The 20,568-nt window shown below is 38.8% G+C and overlaps 1 protein-coding gene across 4 annotated transcripts in view; it reads left to right on the forward strand.

The window, feature by feature from the left end:
* The window catches only part of LOC121322850 (neuropilin-2-like), a 141,929-nt gene that overhangs the window by 91,821 nt on the left and 29,540 nt on the right, over positions 1–20,568 (forward strand). For all 4 annotated transcript variants that reach the window (XM_041263273.1, XM_041263271.1, XM_041263274.1 and 1 more), the window contains 6 exons: positions 2,015–2,192; positions 10,289–10,470; positions 13,757–13,987; positions 14,719–14,874; positions 15,437–15,606; positions 17,612–17,767. In XM_041263273.1, coding sequence (XP_041119207.1) covers positions 2,015–2,192; positions 10,289–10,470; positions 13,757–13,987; positions 14,719–14,874; positions 15,437–15,606; positions 17,612–17,767 — 1,073 coding nt within the window. The remainder of the gene's footprint in view (positions 1–2,014; positions 2,193–10,288; positions 10,471–13,756; positions 13,988–14,718; positions 14,875–15,436; positions 15,607–17,611; positions 17,768–20,568) is intronic.

Raw genomic sequence — 20,568 nt, forward strand, 5'->3', positions numbered from 1 at the left:
GGCACACCAGGGTAGACTTGGGGTTTGATGCAGCAAAGTTGCCTCAAACATCTCCCGGTGTCTTGGAACCAGGCTTCAAGCTGCTTTTCCTTAAAAACTGTCTTTGTGTTCCCTCACCTTAAAGTTTTTTTAACCCTGCCCACTGCAATCTTTTGTTACACAGTTAAAAAATGAAAGATTACCTATATCTCTTGCTCTATCAGAATAAACAGACTAAATGTTATATAATCAAAAAGGTCACACATTTGCATCTGACAGTACAAACAAGTAGTTGTTTAATCTGTGTAGGCAGGATAAGAAAGAGATGATAATATGTCGCCAGAAAGAAATTGAATAAAGCTGAGGCACAAGTACAGTTTTATTTAATAAATAAATAAATCAATAAAAATGGCATTTGCCATTCGTTCCAACATGGATATGGGATATGAACATTTGGTTATGAATATTACTTCATATATACTTCACAATAGCATAGGCTGGGCTCTGTGTAAGTTGTATTGAGAGAGAGTAATAGAATACCATGTGGCAGTCGTTGCAATATGAAATGTACACCACAAGTCAGTAAAACACAATAATTCATGAAGCTGTAGCTGAGTTATAGAATCCTTTTCCCTTCAAAAGGGAGCCGACTGCCGCCTAGCATGTATCACATGCAAGTTGGGACATCTTAATTAGGTTTAATTTTAAAACCTGCAGTCAAAGGACTCACAAAGAGTATGGCAGTTTTCTAGAGCTGTTACACCTCTGTGTCTAGATTTAGCCAAGGAGCTGTGACTTACAGGTCCATGAAATATCAGTTGGAGAGTTGGGGCCTGCACTTGCCTGCTTTGCTATCAGTAGTTCTTTTAAAGTAATATTGAACAAACTGAAGAAAAACTGTAAAAAAATGATATGAAAAAAATCAAACCACAAAATTGATTAAAAAACACTGCTTTGTCTGTAAACCTTTATTTAAAATAAAATAGGATTCAAAATGTCACACCATGCAGGTCATTTTGAGCTTTTTTTCACAACAGACCACATATTGCCTGTAATAACAGGTTCGCATTCTTTTATTTTTTCTTCATTCCAAGTCATAAATTATATATCAGTCCTGGAATGCGTATAATAATGTTCCTGGTATTTAGATAAAGTGTTTTTCTCAGTGGAATTGACCAACTGGGTTCATTACAACCTATAATAGGAATGACTACTTATGTGGGATGTAATTGTTTCCAAGCCTCACTGTGGACTGAAGCCACAAACCCAGTGTTGTCGATTACAGAGTCTCGTCTTCAGTGCCTCTTCCAAGATACACCCTGCTTAGATCATAATGAAAAGGTATAAATGCATTGAAGAGAGAACAAAGCTGGCCCCATTTTGGGGAGGGGGCTTTTTTGTGAAAGAGGGAAAAAAAATTGCGAGACTTCTATTTTTATCTGCGAGGCCTCCAATAATGCACCCTTTTGTTTCTAAGTCTCTCTTTCACAACGAATGAAAAGATATAAAGTAGTAATTTAGGATTTGTCTTATAACATGCAGCCTGCAGACGGCTTCCATGAGCTCTTGTAAGATGGGATCAGTAGCTGAACAAACCCTTCATACTTTAGGAGAATTGCTGCATTGTGCCAGATATTACCTCCATACCGAATTGAAATGACCCTTGAACTCAAAATCCTTGGCAGCAGTGACCTGTGACCAAGTTTCTTCCAAATGCCCAATACATGGACAGAATGTGTTATTATTATAGCGATTTGGTTCAAAGACCCTTTCATAATCGAAATAGTGGTTGACAAAGAAACAATCCTTTCTGGATACAGTCAGCCCCTTCAAAATAGAAGCTATTTACAGTAGCATAACAAGGTAAAAGCTATGGTATGACCCTTGTTTTGTAGAGTCAAGGAAAGTCATATCCCTGGGTTTGTCTACCGATGGGGGTGGTGGAGAGTTCAGAAAACTTTCAGCTTCATGCATAAATTAGGATACTGTACTTAAAGGGAGATTTGACAGTTCTTAAAACTTTTTTTTTTTGCAGAGACTTCATGTGGAGGTCGTTTGAACGCAAAGGATGCTGGGTACATCACATCTCCGGGATACCCGCACGAATACCCGCCTCACCAGCGCTGCGAGTGGGTCATTACTGCTCCTGAACCAACACAGAAGATTGTCCTCAACTTTAACCCTCACTTTGAACTTGAAAAACTCGACTGCAGGTGAGCTTTTTGCAATTCTGTAGCACTTTAACACACGCTGTAGAATGAGAGCAGCATAAAAAAGGCCAAATGGATGGATGTTTTATTTTAATGTTAAAAAATAATAATACTTGACACCACGATTAAATCCTAATTGGGCCAAAAGGTCCTGAAAAATATAATTTTCCAATTAAATTGGCAAAGCTGGAACTGCTCTGATAAGGAACACATATGCATTTAAATAGAAGTCAACTTTCCACCTGTGTTTTAATTACTGCAAGGACATATGCATCACTAGACCGATACTGTTAACTCTTCCTATAATAGAATTCTAGCAGTGTCAGGTTTTTTTTTCATCAGGGTTCTACAAATCAGCTTAAACAGAGGCCAAAAAAATCTAAGTTTAAAAAATATGAGTAAGGCAAAAATAAAGCAGATTAAAGAAAGCACGCCAAGGGAATTGAGTTTCCAGTGTGGTGTGCACCCTCTAGTGGCTAATCAGAAAGAAAAAATGATCAATTCTTATAAATACCGTACTTCCTGTGTAATGGAATGTTTTGTGTGCCACAGAATTGTTGGGCTTATAGTAAGAGAAATCCACTATAAACAATTCAAGTGTTTATTGTTTTTTAAGTTCTTTAACTTGTTCTGTGCTAAGGGGGAAATAAAAAAAATAAATAAACAACATGAGAAAAAACTACTATATGTGATGTTGCTGGGCCATAGGCCACTGACTGATACACCTTTTGTAGAGAAAATCAATTAGGGGGCACACTACAAGTAATCGCCTCTACTGGAGTGTTACATTGGCATGCCATGTACAGTATGTCTATTATCTCACTGCTGGTGTCCTTTACATTTCACCCATTGTGTTGACAGAGGTGTTTGAACAATCAGGTCCATCAAGTTACTTTGGACAGAGGGACTTTTAAAACTGGGGTGGATTTCTATGATGTTTAGCAGGCAAACAATTGAGTTACAGTAATTACCCTTATCAGTGCCAGAGTGAAAGGTTTTATTTGCTCTAGTCAAGAACATAAACTGTTACTATTGAACCCAGTAACTGCTACTCAGTTAATTTTATACACATAAACCAACCCTAAATAAAAGCTTTTGTTCACTTCTTTCTTCATGTCCTCCGCAATAGGGACTGCTTAAAAAAGTCCCAAAAACTACTTTTTGTGCTTGTTGAGGGTAAATCTTTAACTTTGGTGAGTTTTCACCGAAAAGCACCCAAAAGTAACAAAAAAATCCCCCAAAAACACACTCTTTAGCATGAAACAACAAAAGTCTATAAACTATTATATAACAGGGATTGACCTCAGTTGGGGGGGGGGGGTAAGAAGCAGAAGATAGCGTCTTGTCACTCAAATGTCACTGTTTCAGAAAATCTGGGAACATTCATACACTCTTGTGCCAGAAACGGCGGTAACTGCTGTCATATCCTGCTGAGTGTAGGAACCTTTCGCTGATTTTAGCCTCAAGACATTGGACTAGACTGTTGTGTTTGACAGACCCTACTGTATACTTTCCCGTCAAAAATGTTCCCAAACCGAGAGCGGGCCAAGCTCAGAGGCGTGTAATAGATAGTAATAGTGTGTCATCCATAGTAATTGATTTCTGATAAAGAACGAATTCTTCTCTCTTTATTTGCTTCCTCCCTTCTCGGTGGAACGAGAGCCACCGGAGTGTGAAAGCTAGTGATGTAAACACTTCACGGTCGAGGTGTCGGGGCAAGGATAGAGCAATCATGCTGGCAGAGGCAGCAGTGACTGGGAAACAAGAGAGAAACTATTTGTACTGAGATAAAAAAAAAAAATCCATTAGGAAAAGAGAGAAAAAACAAGGAGCTAGGCTACAAAGACCTTTCTCACCAAAGAACACTGATAAGAGATAAGAGACACACCTGACTGACCAGCACAACGACCCCGGTGAAAAACACAGGCCACCGAACACTCGCCCATGCTGAAACATTCCCCCAAGTTATTGCTTGCTTCAGGCCTTAGGCTTCCACCAGTGGAAGCCATATTTGAGTGTATAGCTGATACAAAAGAATAGCAATAATCTTGAGGCTGCTGATTGGCAGGCAGAGCAATTCATTAGACCAGTATGATCATGTTAAAGAGCCGTCTGGCCACTTTGAAACGATGGGCAATGCCTGAGGCTGCTGCTGTAGCAAACAGTTATGTTTATCCTGAACATCCCTGCTTAAGTATCAGAGATATTTCAACTAGCCATGCAGTTTGCATTCTTCCACAAAGCTAATCATGGTGTCAGAACTGCCCTTGTAAATTGTTTTGGCTGAAAGGTAGTGTTCATATACTTTATGCGTCTGTTTAACAGCAGAACAAAAAGAGTTGGACCTCTACATTACCTCAGGTAAAGAAGCAGGTAGTATGAGGACAGGTAAGATTAGCAGGAACACATATGCAAATTTAGATAAGGTTAAATTACTTTTTTTTTATATATATATATATATATATATATATATATATATATATATATATATATATATATATATATATGCATATCATTTTCCTAGTGAAGCAACAACTGTGGTCTTTTAGTAAGAGCCTTTTAAGTCTGTAAAAATGTTTTATTGTAGCAGTATAACTACAGTAATATGTACCAGTATACAAGAATCGCACAGAGAAGGCTAAACTGAAGAACATTTGGCCTATACATAATTTTTAATATGAACACTTGCAAAAGTTGAAAACTGATACTAACAGTTACTATGGGAGCCTGTACCTGGTATTTTAATATTGCCTCTGAGTCACAGAAAGAGTAAGTGCCACAAATTTAGTTAGGAAATGTTGGACAATGCCGTGCAGCAAATTACTGATGTGGATTTTGATGTGTGTGTGTGTAAATTTAACCGGTGACCTTTCCAGACCTTAAAACTCTTACCAGCTCTCAAGGCATTACATTTTCAAGAAAATATCAATAAGCTAGACAGCAACTGCTGTGCGACTGTCAGAAAGAGGGTTGCTCAGCTAAAGACGAGCTCAGACGGGACGTTTTATGCAGGAAGTGAGTTTAGGTCTGGCCTCCAATTGTGATCTTCAAAACCTGGTCTAGATTACCATGCATCATCACATTTATGGATAGCTGATATTAATGTTGGCTGGCATCCCTCTACTGAAAACACTAAAAGGTTTTGAAGTTTTGATGGACTAAATATGCTTGGTATTCAATACATTTCCTAGAGTGTGGTTAAGAAGACAACTGCAGTCACGTTTAATCAACATAAAAAATGTACTTTAGTTATAAAACTGTCCTTGTTCTTTTAATAATGCATGAGTAAAAGCTTTGTAAATAGGGTCCACTGTATCCTTCTACCGATTGGTTTATAGCACAGGAGCAGCTTTCTAAAGAGCAGCAGAGAGGGAGAAGCCACTGAGTGGAAGTTAGCAAAAAAAAAAACTGAACCACAGCCATGTTGTTTTTTTTTCTGAGGTTTGTTATTTTCTTAGTAAGGAATAATATTAAAATAATTAAACAGTGTCTTTCACTTTGAGGACAGCACCGTCTTTGTTAGTTTCGAAGACAAAGATGAAACAGGGAGCAGCCAAGATAGAATCTTATTTTTTGAGCCACGGCCCGTATCAAGATAGAGATGGGGGCGAAGACAGTATATCCTTTTCCTGTTCACAATTAAAATGGTGTGAGGCGCCTGACTGAATGGTTGGATCTCAATCTTTGTTTATGAGCTGCAGTCAGATCTGTCACACTCGACTTCCCGTAGTGGTTGCTGGCAAAAATATGAGAGCTGTTAGATTCCTAAGGTACTCTTTTTTTTGTTAACGCTTTGAATCCAATAATTCCCCTGGGTATGAGCCACTGCTGTGTTTGTCTCTATGGTGATCCCCCTTTCGGTACTCTATTCTTGTTTCTTATTGTTATCTCTTTAATAGCATTCCTAAGTACAGTATATCTTCGCAGACAATAGCACAGACCACCCCTGAATTGCTGTACACTACTGTATTACTGTTGTTAGCATCGTTGCCTTTGCAGATTTTTTTGTTCTCCTTCCATTTAGATTGGGATTTCCTAGGGTAACTGGTCTGCTAAATTCATAAGCTGACTGTTCAGTACCTTAAGCAGTGCAGCATTATAGGTTTGCATTAGTCTTTGCACCTCCCTGCCTCTCATTCATATATCTCTAAGAGCCACTTTCATTCCTATGTGACCACACCTCTACACAGTAATGTCCTTGCTAAGGCTTATTTGAGAGATTTTATTGCTAGACTTGTTACGGATGCAGTAAGCCCCAGTGCTTTAAAGACATGCTTCGTCTGGTTTTTTTCTGTACAGTTTAATCCTATCAAGATCTGTGTTCATGCAGAACAGGTGTGCAATCATCCTCAATAAGAATAAGAACTGTCTGCTCCACTGTTTTGGTAAATGTCTGTTGTGTAGGAAATGTGCTCTGAAAATGAGTGACCCTCATTCTTAAGTCCTGGCCTGGGTGCTATATTTCTCAAGATTGTTTTATGATCTATAAAAAAAAGTCCCTTTTAAGTAGATAAGGCTCTGGAAATGCTGAAGGAATGTTAAGAAAAACATCTGGACAACACCAACAAATGGTGGAGGAAACCCCAGGGAGAAATGTTGCTGGAGCAGTGGCTCCTCATTTTTTGTTAAACTAAATCCTTGTTTTGATCTGAGGATAGAGCTACCTAAGACAAGCTTGTATGATCATGTTAAACCACAAAGCTAAATCCACAAAGCTGCCTGTAAAAAATATGTGTAATGATTCAGTAACCAAAATCCCTTTGAAATTGACACTATCCATCGCCCTAAAATTTACAGTGTCATTTTACCCCAGCACTACCCAAATCTTCATTTCAGAATATGTCACATGGAATTTAGGAATTGCATACTGACCAGCAGTTTCTATTAAAAAAGATGATAAATCTGTAATGTAATATGCAATTATTCCACATTGCTCTTGCAGTTATAAGGATGAAATGACTTAAAGGCGCACAGTTTGCCTTGCAGAAATTAGTCCTGTCTGGTTATATTATTGTCACTCAATTATAATAGGAACAGAGAGCTGGCCAGGTGCAATTTACTTATTCTATTATTAAAATATCAGAGATAAAAAAATGGAATCTAAGAGTGAAGATGACACTAGAAACTTGTAACTCTAGAACATGTCTATAGCAATTCTTATAGCTACAATTCCTATCATTATGTGAAGTTTCCGGTCATCAAACATGCATGTTAATTCCCAAAGTGGTCCTGTCTCCCATGCTGATGACGGGATTAATGACGGTCCTTGTAGAGGCTTACTTAGGGCTCTGGGGTCAATATACCCCTGCTGTTCTTCAGCAAATGCTAATGGAGTCTAATGTCCACAAAACTGACAGGACCTCATTTACACTTCTAATCCGAACGACAGTCCATCCTGGACTGTTGGGAGTTGGAGTACTGGAGTATCTCTTTTTTAGGCTAACTGTGCATGAACAGGCCTTTGAGAAAGGATTTTAGTTTTTTTACACCATAGACTTCTCATTGTTGAAACAGTGAACTCACTCAAATAACCCATCAATGTTATTAGTGTACTAACTAGCTGCACTTTATTAATCACTGAGCAGAGACAGAGTGTTTTAAATCCAGTAGAGTTTACGTTCCATGCAATGTATTCTTTAATATGCATCAGCTGTGTTAGAACAAGAAGGTACAAAAGTAGGTGACCCAAATATTGCGGTGCAATAAATTATTGACAAGAAGCCACATGTGGGATCCCGGATTGATCTCTAATTATAGTGGAGATGTGACCAGGCAGTCACACTGTTTGTACGCATGATCTCATTCTAGGGAATTAACGAACCAAAAAAGGGGAATGGGTTTTTAATCAATTTTACTGTTTTAATGAGGAATCAATAGGATGCCACAGGGTTCATGTTAGAAGCAGTGATGTCATGGCAGACAGTTGTCTGTATCTCTGTTGCCCATCTCTTTGCATCACAGTTAAACTGATTAGTGATGAATTGACCATTCTGAAAGAACTGCAAAAGCAGAATAAAGAAATCATTGTAATGATTATCCTCATAGACAAGGATATTTTAACCCATGTAGCAAATGCATAACTTGTATTAGCACATTAATAGCTACTTAAAAACAAAGCCTGTGCAATGTACTTGATCCAGACAACAATGACCCTAAATTATTATTAACATCATATCTGAATTCATCATAGCAATAGCTAGAATTCTGTTTTTTTGGTTCATAAATGACATTGTTTAATGGAACTTAACAGTAAATCATTGCTTTGTTTTTGTTCAGTGCCATAGGAAGTTAAAAGGAGTGTAAACCCTTAAGGGACTTCGAACATCTAGTTAATATTTTAAAGCCTCTTAAAGCATGTTAGGTTTGACTGGGCAATTATGGTTCATTGCTTTTTAAACTGTTTGTGTTATTTGATTTTTACAATTTTGTTAAATGTCCTATTATAAAAGCCTGCCAGAAAACTATGCCTCTGACATTTTTAGCTGTGGTAAAGAGAACGAATCAGGCTAGGTTCTTGCTTTCCATATTCTGTCTCCGACACAGCTTACAGTAAGTAGGTGCAGGCCCTAATGCTGTTGTAAACAAACATTCTCAGGGCGGTTTGGTTTACAGGGCCTGCTGTTCATAGGGAATGTGCAGGTGTGAAAATCCTGTTTTTTAAAACACAACACTTGTTTAAAGCAATTAACAGCAGGGTGCTTCCACGTCATTTGAAGTGTCAGAGAGACACTGATCCTCAGTGTGTTTTACAACCTGTAGGACTGCTGTTCTGTTTACACATATCTGAAGATTTAAGTAGGAACTTTACCCCAGAGTTAGTTTAGAGATGCAAACAGTGTCACGACGCAGCTTCCCCCACCTCTAAAATTCTACCCAACGTGGGATATATTTACCAGCTTTGTGGGGCAAAAAAAAAAAAAGAAAATAACCATTTATTAGTAAACAAACCAAAAATGTAGAATCCATTGAAAAGGACAGTTTTGAAACATAGCATTCTACATGTATGTCTTTTCCTGTGTTGCTAGACATTCTGTGGGCTTTTACTCCAGGCTTCCCATCTCTGAAGGGAATAAAGGTGTCAACTTTGGTCCCCAAGGCAATTGTTTTTTGTTCTTCTTGTAAAGTGCTATATGTCTGTTAGAAACAGCCTAGCGCAGGGATGTCATTTTTGACTTACTGTCATGAAACCCATGGCTTTCCAGGCTGGAGACACCTACACTAACCACTAATCCATAATGACAATTACATAGGTAGTATCCAAAATAAATGTATTTCCATTGAAAAGACATTGCCCAGAGTTTGGTCTACTACTCTACGTTACGTTAGTTGGTAGAGAGTGTTATTTTAAACCTCCCATCTTCTTTTGTTGACCTTAAAATAAAAGCTCCTGTAACATTATGCATTCCCAACCAGACCCTTTTATGTATAAAAAGCCATCTGCTCCTCTGCTCCCTGTCTCCTAGTCCACAGCTTAGTGCTCCTGTACTAAAAGTACCCCATTATTTTAACAGATATCTGCCTGTGTCTGGTTTTTAAGGATTGGATTCATTCGGACTTCCATAGCCACCACATGCTGAAGCCTGTTGAATACCTTCAGGACACTATGAACAATGCAGAGAGAGTAGAGGCAACAGCTATAAGCATCTGTACTTCCTTATTTAGATGAGACATTCTTTGCATCCTTTATTTAGAAGAGCAATTACAGTTTAGATCAATATAGTTAAACCACTCCACACCAACACCCATATATCACTGATCTTTCTATAGTGCTCGATGCTCAGCCTTTATGAACTTTGCCATCATGGTTACTGAAGCATAGTGTTCAGGATCCCTATAAGTGTTTGCTCCTAAGACCCTCATAATTATTTCACTTAAAACTGTACACCACTTAAAGAATAGATGGGATCACTTCACACTGAAACCAGGGTGATATATTCAGCACGTCTGTGGTAGCCGTGGCTTTTTCAGGGCTAGAAGGACTGAATTATCCTGAAATACCCTATCCTTCAAATACCAAACATTACTTTTTTAAAAACAGATGTAGAAGTTCTGTACCATTCTTTGCCTGTCTTGTTAGTTGGGTTATTCTTTCTTCCCAGGTACGACTACATTGAAATACGAGATGGTGAAAATGAATCCGCAGACTTGCTGGGGAAACACTGCAACAACATAGCGCCCCCTGCCATCATCTCCTCTGGACCAGTGCTCTACATTAAATTTGCCTCTGACTATGCCCACCAGGGGGCAGGCTTCTCCTTGCGCTACGAGATCTATAAAACAGGTCAGTCTATTAGAACATAGCAACAAGCAAAGGGTTAAATACATTTAGTATCGGGCAGCAAATTGATATATAAGTGCCAAAAATCTATTCATACCAATATAGAATTTCCCCAAACCACAGCAGTCCAGTTACATTTTTCAAACTGTTTTGCAAGTATGATAGAAGTATATTCAAAACAGCACTTTCAGTCTTTGAAGTAATTATTTTTTCATAAACAAGTAATGATGGGGATGGGGATATGAATGGAGTTGCCATGGCAATAATAGGAAGTTGTTCGTCTGCTGTGACGCAATAAGAAAGGGCAGTGTGAGGGGAGCGTAAGCATCCTACAGTAGTTTGCAATATTTATGGAATAAGAACTTTTTTTCCCAGTGCTGTTTGTTTAAGATGTTAGTACTATGCCAAATATTTTTAACCACTGATTGCGGGCTGAGGGAGCAAAGGATGCCAGAAATTGTTTATTTATAATAGTGTTAAAGCCTGTGTTCATCCAGCCCAAACCACTGTTGTGGAAGGCACTGCCGATTCATTTCATTGATAGCATTTAAATAAATACACAGAAGAGAGCCGTGCCTGCCCTCTTTCGTAGTAGCTGGATTAAACGCTGAATCAAATCCTTCCTTTCCCGTATGACAGGAAGTCATTTTTAGGTGTCTTAATGTCTTGCTTGGATTTCTGTGGAAATGTCGTCACTACTTCTCCCTTCAATTTGTCTTCAATAGCTTTTTTTATTTATTTATTTTTTAAGTACAAATGAATTACAAGGCCACTGAATCAAAAGGGATCTTGTCTGCTGCTCCTTTTGGTTGAATGGGTGATGGTGACACGGGCACAACAAATGCTACAAACTTCAGTTCTGACCTCTAGGACCTGCCAATAACTAAACTTTTTGCCTCTCTGGTCAGTGTGGTATTATATGAAAATGTCTCAGCACAAGGCAGTAAACTTCCCTGTTTGACCCTTCTTTGGGACAGAGCAATTAAAAGGTTCCCCGCCTCTGATCTTACAACCCTTACACTGTTATCTTGTCCATCTTTAAGCCACTCTGTTTTTGGAGATATTAAGTTCAAGTAGAAGGTAGAAGTTCCAAGTCACCCCCCCTCCCTTCCCTTCAGTGAATGCATCTCTGCGGTGTCACCAGCTGTCACCAGGCCTAAAGATTGAGTATGGCTACATTTTAACCCTAATAGTTTCTAATACTTTGTGCTTCAGAGCTGTTTCTGAGAGTACATCCTGTTACATGTGTTGATGCATCTCTATTGGTCTCTGTAAAAAAACTTAAATCTGTAAAGGGTTCTTTCCACCAGCTCTAGGGCGTGTTTCCACTGTAAGTATATTGGCATATAACTTTGCGAGCCATCAAAGTATTTACTGCCCATTATTTTAACTGCCACCTTAAAGCACTTTGGCTTCTTCCTCCATCCTCCCAATAAAACCACACCCTTGCAATGCCACCCCAGCTCTTCCTTGTTTCTGATTCAGATTTGTCCGCCACATGTTAGACATTAGCAGTTGAACAGGAATGGTATTTGTGTGCCTCGGTTTTGGGAGAGCGGAGGTATGTTTTTCTTATTACCACACATTCTGTGAATATTTAGGAGGGGAATGTTGCCACAAATGTCATTGTTCAGGAGTCTGCTGTTGCCGGGTTGTTGTTTTTTTTTTCCAGTTTAAAGAATATTCCACTTTGGCAATTGGCAGTTTTAAGAAACCGCATCTGGTTTTAAGTGCATTAAATAGACTGAAAGCTAAAATAAATATTGAAAATGGTCTCAACACAGCTATTAAAATATGAATAAAACATATATGTGCTGTTCTCTTCTTGTTGTTTTAACTGCGAGTTATAAGACCCGCAGTTTATAGGAATGACATGACAAATTAATCTAGTTATTTTCCAGGGTACACACTCCCCTCTGTATCCTTGTTACCAGAAGTTCAGTCATGACATTTTTACATTCAGTTAATGCATTGCACCTAATTAATTTTAACAAAATCTCAAACTCGGTAGCATAGAATGCAAACAGGTACTTGCTGAACCATTTGGACTATGAAAGGAAAGGACAGTAGTGCCTTGATTTTTATGTAAAGCTGCAGTTAATTATATTAGACATTCAAGCTGAGAGCTCTGAGAATTGTTGATGGGGGGAAAAAAGTGTTGATCCCTCCTAGGAAACCTTTCATGTCATGCAAATCCCAGTGAAACACAGAAATGAAGATGTCTGCCATTTACTCTGCAGGGTCTGCACTGCTAGTAAGTTGGGGTCATTCCCTTTCATTGTTTTCTCTTCTTGGAGCTGTGTTCAAGCACTTATTGTATGAATAGTGCTGGCTCTAGGGGACATTCGACCCTACAGAGAGCCACCGCAGTTAATTCACTTGAGAATACCCATTACACAATGGCAGTCTGGCATGCTGTTTTCAGGGTCACTGGTGTAAAATGCTACAATTGCCTGTCAGATAAACAACAGAGCTTCTCAATAACTTAAATATCTCAAATGTCTTAAATGTTAATGGCAAACCCCCAGACAAGAGGAACATCCCTCCCTTTTTTATAAAATAGAGGTGAACTGTTTTTTAATTTCTGAAGTTCATCGTTCAAGTCCAAAGACCAGCAGCACTACAGTCTGTGTTTGTGTAACAGTATATAAATAGTATCACAGTTATTTAACAGTTAGAGCCTCAGATTACAAGATATTAGTTATTTTATCACCTGTAATTCTTGTGAATCCCTGTTTGCAGGCAGTCCATGCATGATCTCCTACAGCTGAGGAAGGTTAGCCTGGGCTGTAGTAGCTCTACCTCGCCCGATGTCTCTTAGTATCTGTCGCCGAAGAACCAGCCAATGGAAAGAGTCTTATCTTTGCCTTGTTATAGAGAACTAATACTAAAGGGTGCCATCTTAGATTCCTCAGGGTTGTGGGTGAGCAGGGAACTTTAAAAAACTTTACTGCACTCCCATCCGCCGTTTGCCAAGCAGACCGTTTACACTCATAGGCTTTCTCCACTTTATACTATTGTGATAAGGATAATAGTTTTGATAATAGCAGCCCAGTGCAGTTAGCGATTTAGAACAGTTAATCCAATACATAGTATCAGCTCTTCAACTGTCAGTATCCATGACCCTTCTAAGGACTGTGGTGTTACTTCATGTGGAGTATTAAATGGAGGAAAAGAAACAAAAAAATGTGATGATCCTTTATTATATTATTGTCAATAAAGTTAAAATGTATTATTATTATTATTATAAAATGAATGAATTAAATTATTATTATTACTATTATTATAGGTTCGGACTACTGCTCAAGAAACTTCACCAGTCTCAGTGGCATGATTGAATCTCCTGAATATCCTGACAAATACCCCCACAACCTGGACTGCATCTTTATTATCACAGTCCCACCCAGGATGGAAGTCACCTTAACATTCTTGACCTTCGACCTTGAAAATGACCCCTTACTTTCTGGAGAAGGAGACTGTAAATATGACTGGTTGGAGGTCTGGGATGGACTGCCCCAGGGTAAGGGCTACCATTAACAATGGCTATAGGCAGCATAAAATGCAGCCAGGAGCACTCTGAAACAATTCAAATGAATTGCACAAAATCAGTTATGACTGCTTATTACATTTAAATGAATGAATCGTAGGTTATTAATACCGTCCGCACTAATGCATATGAAATCATTACCCATGTTCAAACTTTAATTTGTGTGAATTGTCAAGTGTTGTCTCCAGTTAAGGGGAATAATGAATAAAGAAATAACTAAACTCCTTCCTTTCTTTAGTATTGTGCAATAACAAAGAGACCATGGTCTCTATTTCTGTACACTTCATACTGTACTGTACCGGGGTTGAATGCCAGACACCACTGCAGTACTGTAATGTTATTTAGCCTTATTTTATTACAGCTATTTTTACACTGGTGATACAGATTAACACTACTTATATTTCATATACTGCCTGACTTCTAAATGCACGTGGGAATAATATTCAGTTAAGAATGACATAGCAGCCACCTTAACTTTTAACACAACAGTGTAAAAATAGGGGTGTAAATAACGATGGGATGTATCCTAGTCTGCAAACAGCACATTAAATACTCCACCTTACTGGTTAATAATGCTCAAGAATCCATAGGAAGTGACATTTATCAGGGGTCCAGTTTGGTCAAGTGATTACAGACTCAGAAGATGGCATGTCTTCATATATCATTTTCACTGGAATACTTTCTCCACTTGTTTGTGTTACCAGTTGGACCCCTGATTGGACGGTATTGTGGGACCAAGGTGCCCCCAGAGATCCAGTCGTCTACCGGCATCGTGTCGCTCTCCTTCCACACCGACATGGCAGTTGCAAAGGATGGCTTCTCCGCGCAGTACATCATGACACCCAAGGAGACCACTGAAAGTGAGTACACCTTACCTCTGAAACGCAACAAGGGGGCTTCACAGTCCTACGGTTACAGCTGAGAACAGGGACCTGCTTATGCACCCTTACCCAGACCCTTCATAGATCCTAGTTGGTATTAAAGCCACCCATTCATCAGATACTCGTACTTGGAAAAGCTTTATTGACGACATGCTTTTATACAGCCACTCAGACAAGCTTCCAGCCAAGCAAAGATAAAGCAGCCAAATGTAATGAGACTAACGATTTTCACTCTGCCCTTTCCCACGAATAGGGCAAAAGGTCTTGTTATTGAGCTGTATACATATAGAGTACAACATTTTCTTCTTTACTAATGGGTAAGCCCTTGTGGTTTTACCAATTGTGCAGTAATTGTAAAGTATGTACCAGACAACTTTATACCATACAAACCACAAAGTATTAGTTAATCATTTACATTTGTGGGCTAGGATAAGTAATAGTCTTGTAGATTTTTAGGATTTTTGCACATGCTGGAAATTATTTCATGCTCACTGATATTCCAACAAACATGGGATACAACATAGTTTTCCTCCAATTGCAGCTTTCCACTGTAGCAGTGCTTTCGGCATGGAGTCTGGAAAAATCACTGATGAGCAGATCAGTGCCTCCAGTTCTTTTTACGATGGCCGCTGGTCACCACGACAAGGCAGACTCAACAACCATGACAACGGCTGGACCCCTGGTGAGGACAGCAACAAGGAATACATTCAGGTACATCTGTCTCTCTCCAATTACAGGACAGTTTTTGAACTTGTGTTTTAGAATACTTCTAAGAGACAGGAGACTCATCCACTGGATAGAAAAAGTCACCCTAAGATGTGGCATTAGATTCTCCAAACTATTTACTCGAAATTGTCATTAGCAAGATTTTTTCACATAGTAGAAACGCACCCAGCAAAGTTACCAACCAAGAAATAAACAACTTGGATATTTAAATTAGGGGCTTGTGATTAGTCTAAAATTGTTCATTATTTGTTTTACAAATGCAAATGATATTGTTTTTTCAGACAAAAAATGCACTAATGACAATGTGGAGTGCATGGCTTTGATAATTTAGCCTGCAGTGTCTTGGGTTAGTCAATTTACTCATTGACAAGGCAAAAGGATGTACAGGTTTATTGCTAGGTGACAGTTGACGTGACTAAGGCCAACTTAGTCTGCTTGCAAATCCTGGCTAACATGGGAGCGAAAGACATTACCATCAATCCAGTGTGATCTGGATCTCAGGGGGTGCATGTGTGTGTGTGTGTGTGTGTGTGTGTGGGGGGGGGGGGGGGGGGGGGGGGGGGGGGGGCTGTTGGTGGTGCATTGCTTACATTCAGCTGCTGTCTTGTGTTAGCACCTAGGAAGAAGTCACTGTAAACCTCATCAAAACTGCTGCAAATGCCAGAAATGCAAAGCACAGATCTTCCAACCTCAGACTCCTCAACGGGATTTGTGTGACATGTGTATGCCTAATGAGGGCGATAGTTAGCCTTACTTTCGAAATGTAGTAGGAGACAGCTTATTATACAGTAAATGTGTGACACAGGCAGACTTTGAGGCTGAGGTGGGTTTGTCACTCATGAGGGTGTGAGTCTGAGGGCCCTGATTGCTGTTGCTGCTTAGGCATACAGTTTAAGAATTTGTAAGTGTTTAATTTAAATATGTTTTTTTTTACTAAGGGGTGGTGGATCTTCTTGAGCTGTCTATTCATTATTCATAGCACAATTTAGTACTGTGGCTGTACAATGAACCTTGGTGTCACTGGGGAGCACAAAGTTGGTTTTTTTGCTGCCCAATGGAATGGCTTGATATTGGACAGCAATTTTTATCATAACAGCCTCATGATTGATGAGGTTTCTTTCAAGGGAACCATTCCTCTTCCCTATTGATTTTTGTGTCAGTGAGATTTTTTTCTCATTGGCAAGATGGGAGGGCATCAAAAGGTTGGATCTGACTGATAGTTATTTATTTAAATTTATTGACATGTGAAAAACAGTTTTCCTTTTTTTTAAGCGCATTGATTTCAGTCAGATTACACCGTGTAACATTTTATTTTATTTATTTTTTTGTTCCTGGGTAGTAAGTGTTATTTCCTAATTGCTTATGCCGCAAAAGTATAGAAAATGGCTATTATTCACCACAAACTTTGCTTTTGTGAACCAGGGCAGTGATATTTCAAAATATCACTATTTCCAATGGGAAAACGGGCAAATGTGTGTCTTTTCGTTCACATAAAGTCAGAAAAAAGCAACATATGAATCCAAATGAACATGTATTTATACTAAAGTAATACAAAAATGACTACAAAAGATTTAGAAGTGAGTAGTTTTTCGAGATTTACGATTATACTGTAGTATAATTGTAAATCTCGAAAAACTACTCACTTCTAAATCTTCTAAATCAATAACACTATTGTGTTACATAGTGTTATCTATTTTTAATATGCACTTGGAGGCTGTTATTATCTTTAGAATTTTTAAAGCATTAGTTCAACTCAACTATTTAAAAAAGCACAAAATTATGACATGTTAATACTCATATGTAATGCATGATATTGCTATGTGAATATATCCAAACCTTGTACCTCTTGCTGGATTCAGTAGGTTTTACCCTTTGCGGTAGGTGGGTTGAAACCAGCATGGTAACTCTGAACTGCCTACGAATGGACAAAATGGCATCAGGAGAAGGCTGCACGTATCTATAATCATCTTTTCCCATCTAAAACCCACAGGTGGACCTGCTCTTCCTGAAGGTGCTAACAGGAATCGCAACCCAGGGAGCCATCTCCAAGGAGACCAACAAGAGCTACCACATCACCACTTTCAAGCTGGAAGTCAGCACCAATGGAGAGGACTGGATGATGTATCGCCACGGCAAGAATCACAAGGTAGAATACTACAGGCAGCTGCCAAGTATAGCTTCTGGCTCAGTCTTTCAAAGGAGAGTGATTGGTGGTTACCTGGCAACAGCAATGTAAACCGTTTAGCCACCCGGGGATCAAAGGCCTTGGAATATTAAACCCATGCTGAGTAGTAACTTCCTTTTTAATCCATCACCTATGTCTCTATACTGTGTATCTGCAGCAAACGCCGAAGAGGACAGTTTTGTCACAACAGGTTTAACTAAACTTCTATTCCTATTAGTGGATAGATTAACAGTTTTATAAATGTGACCAGCTAGTAAACATATCTAGTTATTTGTAACATTTTATTGCCTCTCTAACATGCAAATATATTAGAATACCTCAAGATTTGTCATTTATAGCCTTTATATACCTACCTGCATGAAACCCTCAGGGGGTGAGAATTTCAATTTTCGGTCAGTAATCAGTGATATAGAAACAGTAGGCACACATGTGAAATTGTTAAACCACTTTGTGCTTTAATTAGGCATCGAGCAACTTCTAAAAAGTGTTACCATGCATTTTACCATTTGTGGCTATGTGTAAGCTTTTCACTTACTGTTTTAAATTAATCTGGTCTATAAAGTCATCAATTAAATAAGGTACAATCACTAGTTTGCCTATTTTGACAATTGTCCAAGATGTTCAGTTACAGTGGTTTGATTTCATATGCACAACAAATCAAAACTACAGATCTAACGGATGTTCTTATAAATGTCCACACTACTGTATATATCAGTCTGCAATTATCTATAATTCTCTTTTTTTTATTTAAATTTTATAAATGATAACATAACCCCCCCCCCCCACAAAACTAGACAAACAGAAGTAAATTAGGTAGTGATGACAAGATATTCTATAAAGTTTTCAACTAAGCAATTTATCTCAGTACTGGCAACTTTTGGTAAGTAAGAGAGTATAAATTGGAGAAACACAGCTGTACTGCTACTCCAGTTATAGACATGTCCGTTGGGAACCCAGAGGTTACTGTTTTTGCCTCCTCTTATTTTTTCCTCTTTTCTTACACAGTGTTTGTGCTCTGGTATATGGTGTGCCTTGTTCCAAGTGCATGGCCAGTGGGATTTCACTATAATTTACAACCTCCTCAGAGACACGTACTGATTTCAGCCCTAAGTAATAATGGTCAGGCTGTGAGGCATCTCGGACAGGGGAGAGAGACAGTAATTAACAAAGACAAGCTTTCTGCACGCCTGCTCTCAGTGGGGCCTCTGGGACTGTGCTGCACCGAAACCTTGCCATGGAACTGAGCGCGCCAGTCTGGCCATGCTGGGCTCTGCAATAGCAACACTCCCAGGGGGTCACAACCTACTAATCATTTCGCTGCTAAAAATGCAGGAATTTCCATTATGCTTATTTAATGGGAACTCTGAGATCCACAAGAGGCATGGGCAGACTTTTTCCAAAGATGAGAAACTCAAGTAATGAGTTGGCAAACATATTGAGCACACATACATATTTAGCACAGTGATGAGTGGTATATTCCATTTATACCACAGAAATATGGTTCTACTGTGCTCAAAGTTAGGCCTTATTCCTTATTCCTTTCCTACACCCTAGGATCCCGATTCATCCATTTCCTGCAAGATATACTTATTTCCCTTGTGTTAATGGGATCTGGAAATTGTGTGCATCCCCTAAGCTGCTTTACACAGGTGCTGAGTATCATGTTTACACCGCCCACTCTTAACAAAAATAAGCAAAATAAATCAAAACGTTAATGCTGACAAATATCATCACAGACAACAGATGATACTGTCTTCCTATTTCCGGTCCCACAATACAAAAAGATTCCTTTGACTTCATAGCATTACCACTGCAAATTCACTGTAGTGCTAGCGTTGGCAATGCCTAAGCATGCATAGATATAAAAATGCACCACAGTTGTAATCATTGATCCAGTGTATTCTGCCTGCTGGATAAAAGTGCACTGCTTTCACGGTATGTTTCAAGTAGTCTACAAATGAAAGTAATAGATTTTGGTGGACTTTGTTAAAACCTTACTTTGGGTAAGATCATATCGTTGTTGTTTTTTTTTTTTTTTTTTTTTTTTTACATAATCAGCATGGGTATTCCTGGGAATAACCCAACATGCAGTGTTCTGTTTTACTTGGAGGAGCTGAAGCTGTTTGCTAAACAAATCTTTGTCTGAAGATGTTGTAACTATGTATCTCTATACAAGGTGCCATCTGCAAAAGTGATCTGAATGAATGAAAACCATGATTAATATCTGCTGTAAAGTGCTCTGCAAAAACCATTCTGTTGTAGTTGAAGGGCATATGGCTACTGCACAAAGTCTGAAAAGTTCAGTACCTTCACCCATCTGAGTTCACCCATCAAGTTTTTGCGCTCTGGTATTTGAGTCACGATATGTTATTGATTCAAGTTTGTATGCTTTAGGCCTGCTGTTTTGGCAGAGAACCTTAGTTTGCCCTCTTTTTGTAATAGTGTAAAGCAGTTGGTCAAACTGTACTTTATAAATGCTGAGCTGTGATACTTGCAATGAAGTTGGTTGCTTTAGCAATTTACTTTCTACCCCCAGAGTATGGCATTTAAAAAAGTGCTGTTTAGATTATATAAGTAATGTAGATATGGCTAGTCACACACACAGGCAGTACAAATGTATATGAGCCCATTCACGTGAACATTATGTATGCTGTAATAAAAGGCCACTCACACACATGAAAAAAACCATGAAATTCTACCTACTCCCAGAAGGGGAAAAGGTTACAGAAAATCAGAGAGTTTGCTGAAGCTCACAGTCCACA

This window comes from Polyodon spathula, chromosome 11 (genome assembly GCF_017654505.1).
Source record: "Polyodon spathula isolate WHYD16114869_AA chromosome 11, ASM1765450v1, whole genome shotgun sequence".
Classification (NCBI taxonomy): domain Eukaryota; kingdom Metazoa; phylum Chordata; class Actinopteri; order Acipenseriformes; family Polyodontidae; genus Polyodon; species Polyodon spathula.